The sequence below is a fragment of the Penaeus japonicus genome, unplaced genomic scaffold (assembly GCF_977035675.1).
Source record: "Penaeus japonicus unplaced genomic scaffold, GWHDUDI00000001_assembly GWHDUDI00000039, whole genome shotgun sequence".
Classification (NCBI taxonomy): Eukaryota; Metazoa; Arthropoda; class Malacostraca; order Decapoda; family Penaeidae; genus Penaeus; species Penaeus japonicus.
In genome coordinates, this window is record NW_028234441.1 from 20,429,857 (window position 1) to 20,432,356 (window position 2,500).

The following is a 2,500-nucleotide window of genomic DNA, read 5'->3' on the forward strand; positions in this document are numbered from 1 at the left end:
GACGGTGAGGTTAGTTTCTTTTTAGTTTTGTTTCTTCCTTTTTTTTTTCTTTTTTTTCCTTGATTCATTATCTCCCTCTTTTTTGTCTTTCTGTGTTGCTTTCTCTTTCTCTCTCTTTCTCTTTCTCTCTCTCTCTCTCTCTCTCTCTCTCTCTCCCTCTCCCTCTCCCTCTCCCTCTCCCTCTCCCTCTCCCTCTCCCTCTCCCTCTCCCTCTCCCTCTCTCTCTCTCTCTCCCCCTCCCTTTCCCTCTCCCTCTCCCTCTCCCTCTCCCTCTCCCTCTCTCCCTCTCTCCCTCTCCCCCTCTCCCTCTCCCTCTCCCTCTCCCACTCTCTTTCTCTCAATAGGCAAATATTTATCACTGTATAAACCAACAATAAGACCACACAAGAGGTTACTCTCTAGATTTAAAACAAACAAATACACATCTATCATAAAAAAAAAACATCTGATTAAACTACAACTTACATATTCCTCCGAACTATCTGTTTCTTTGCCGTATATTCCTCCTTCTTCTTTACGTCTTTATTTTCTTAATACCTTCCCTTCATCTTCAATTCTTTCTTTATTATTTCTTTCTCCTTAAATTCTCATTTTTTTATCTCTTCGTCTTCCTTTCCTCCTTTTCCTCTCAGTTCTCCTTCGCCACCAATCATCTTTACATCGTATTGTTTTCCTTATTCTCTTATTCTTCCCTCTTCATTCTACTCTTTTCCTCGTCTTCTTTTTGCTCTTTCTTCCTTCTACTCCTTTCCTCATCTTTTTACTTCCCTTTTCATAATAATCTTTCCTTTATCTTCTACGTCTTCCCACTTCCATATATTCTTAATCCTCATTTTCTCATTCTTCCCTCTTCATTCTACTCTCTTCCTTGTCTTCTCATTCTTCCCTCTTCATTCTACTCTTTTCCTCACCTCAACAATTTCCCACTTCGTTCTAATCCTCCTCTTAGTCTCCTCATTCTTCCCTCTTTATCCTACTCTTTCTCTTACCTTATTGTCTTCTCTCCTTGGCAGATCTCCGCATCAACGTTGGATATTCGAAGAAGTGGAATCATCCTCATACATTTACCAAGATCCTGCGAAGTACAACGGATTATTCAACTGGACTATGACATACAGGAGGGATTCTGATATTGTCTATACGTAAGGGTTGAGATCTTTGTAATTTAATTTTAGTCTTATTTTTTAAAGAATTTATTATGATTGTTTATTGTTGTCGTGGCTGTTGTAGTTCTGTTCTGTTGGCTTTGGGTCTCGTTGTTTGGATAAATACGGTGGTGGTGTTTGTTATTAGGATGGTTAGGATGGTGGGTGTTTTGTAAGGGTTAAGGCTTGATGGTATCAGGAATGGAAATATTTATGTAAGGTGTTCACACAAACTCAAATATAAACCCATGCACGCACGCACGCACGCACACAACCAAAACTCTGTCTCTGTCTCTCTCTCTCTCTCTCTCTCTCTCTCTCTCTCTCTCTCTCTCTCTCTCTCTCTCTCTCTCTCTCTCTCTCTCTCTCTCTCTCTCTCTCTCTCTCCCTTACGTCTCCCATAACCCAAGAATCACACAAACATATCCAGAAACGAGAAAAATAAACAAAACAAAAACAATAACACACTTTTAATCCATCTAGAAACAACAACAAACAACTCCTTCCTGTTATAGGTACGGCCGCGTGTATCCTTCCAGCTCTCCATCGCCAGTTCCCAAAGACAAAAATTTCGCCGAAGGAAAAACAAAAATGGCCGCCTGGTTTGTGTCCAACTGTTATTCTCACTCGAAGCGCGAAAAAATTGTGAAGGGTTTGAAGAAATTTATCGAGGTAAGGTGTATCTCAGTTTGCTCAATTTTTTGTGTATCGAAGTTTGATGTATAATAAGACGTGAGAAATCAATAGATTATTAAAAACTGTGTGAAAGAAAATATAGCTACAGAAGAGTAATGTCTACAGCATTTTGTTGTGGATTCTCTTAGAGAACCGAAGACCCTAAGACTATATATATTCTAGTTTATTTTGTCAATCTCCCTAACTTCAGATTTAGAAATAGAACCGATTGAAATCAGATGAAAAAAAAAAAAATTATAACACGGTTTTGTTTCAATATATCCGTTATTTTATGCAATTTACTATTTTTTTATTATACCAGTATCAGAAAAAAATCCTGATTCCATAAACTCTATAATAATTCTTCTACCTTTGATAAATGTTAATAAATAATACAACCAAACATTATACCCGCTTAACCATCTAACCTTAACCGTTTTCTGTTTTCAAAAGGTGGACATTTATGGCAAATGCGGACCTAATAAATGTTCTCGTAAAGATACTCGCCAGTGTTATCAAATGCTTGAGGAAAATTACAAGTTTTATCTCTCTTTTGAGAACTCCCTCTGCCAAGATTACGTGACAGAAAAGCTGTTCTCTGTGCTCAAGTAAGTGTCTTGAAATGAAAATAAAAGGTCGTGGAACAATGTTTTAGTCTCCCCTTTATTCGTTTATTTATT

General features: G+C 37.8%; 1 protein-coding gene across 1 annotated transcript in view; it reads left to right on the forward strand.

The window, feature by feature from the left end:
- The window catches only part of LOC147467023 (lewis-type alpha-(1,3)-fucosyltransferase-like), a 10,527-nt gene that overhangs the window by 5,803 nt on the left and 2,224 nt on the right, over positions 1 to 2,500 (forward strand). The window contains exons 4-7 of the mRNA XM_086533214.1: positions 1 to 9; positions 1,014 to 1,142; positions 1,661 to 1,817; positions 2,274 to 2,428. The exon at positions 1 to 9 is cut by the window's left edge and continues 167 nt beyond it. Coding sequence (XP_086389340.1) covers positions 1 to 9; positions 1,014 to 1,142; positions 1,661 to 1,817; positions 2,274 to 2,428 — 450 coding nt within the window. The remainder of the gene's footprint in view (positions 10 to 1,013; positions 1,143 to 1,660; positions 1,818 to 2,273; positions 2,429 to 2,500) is intronic.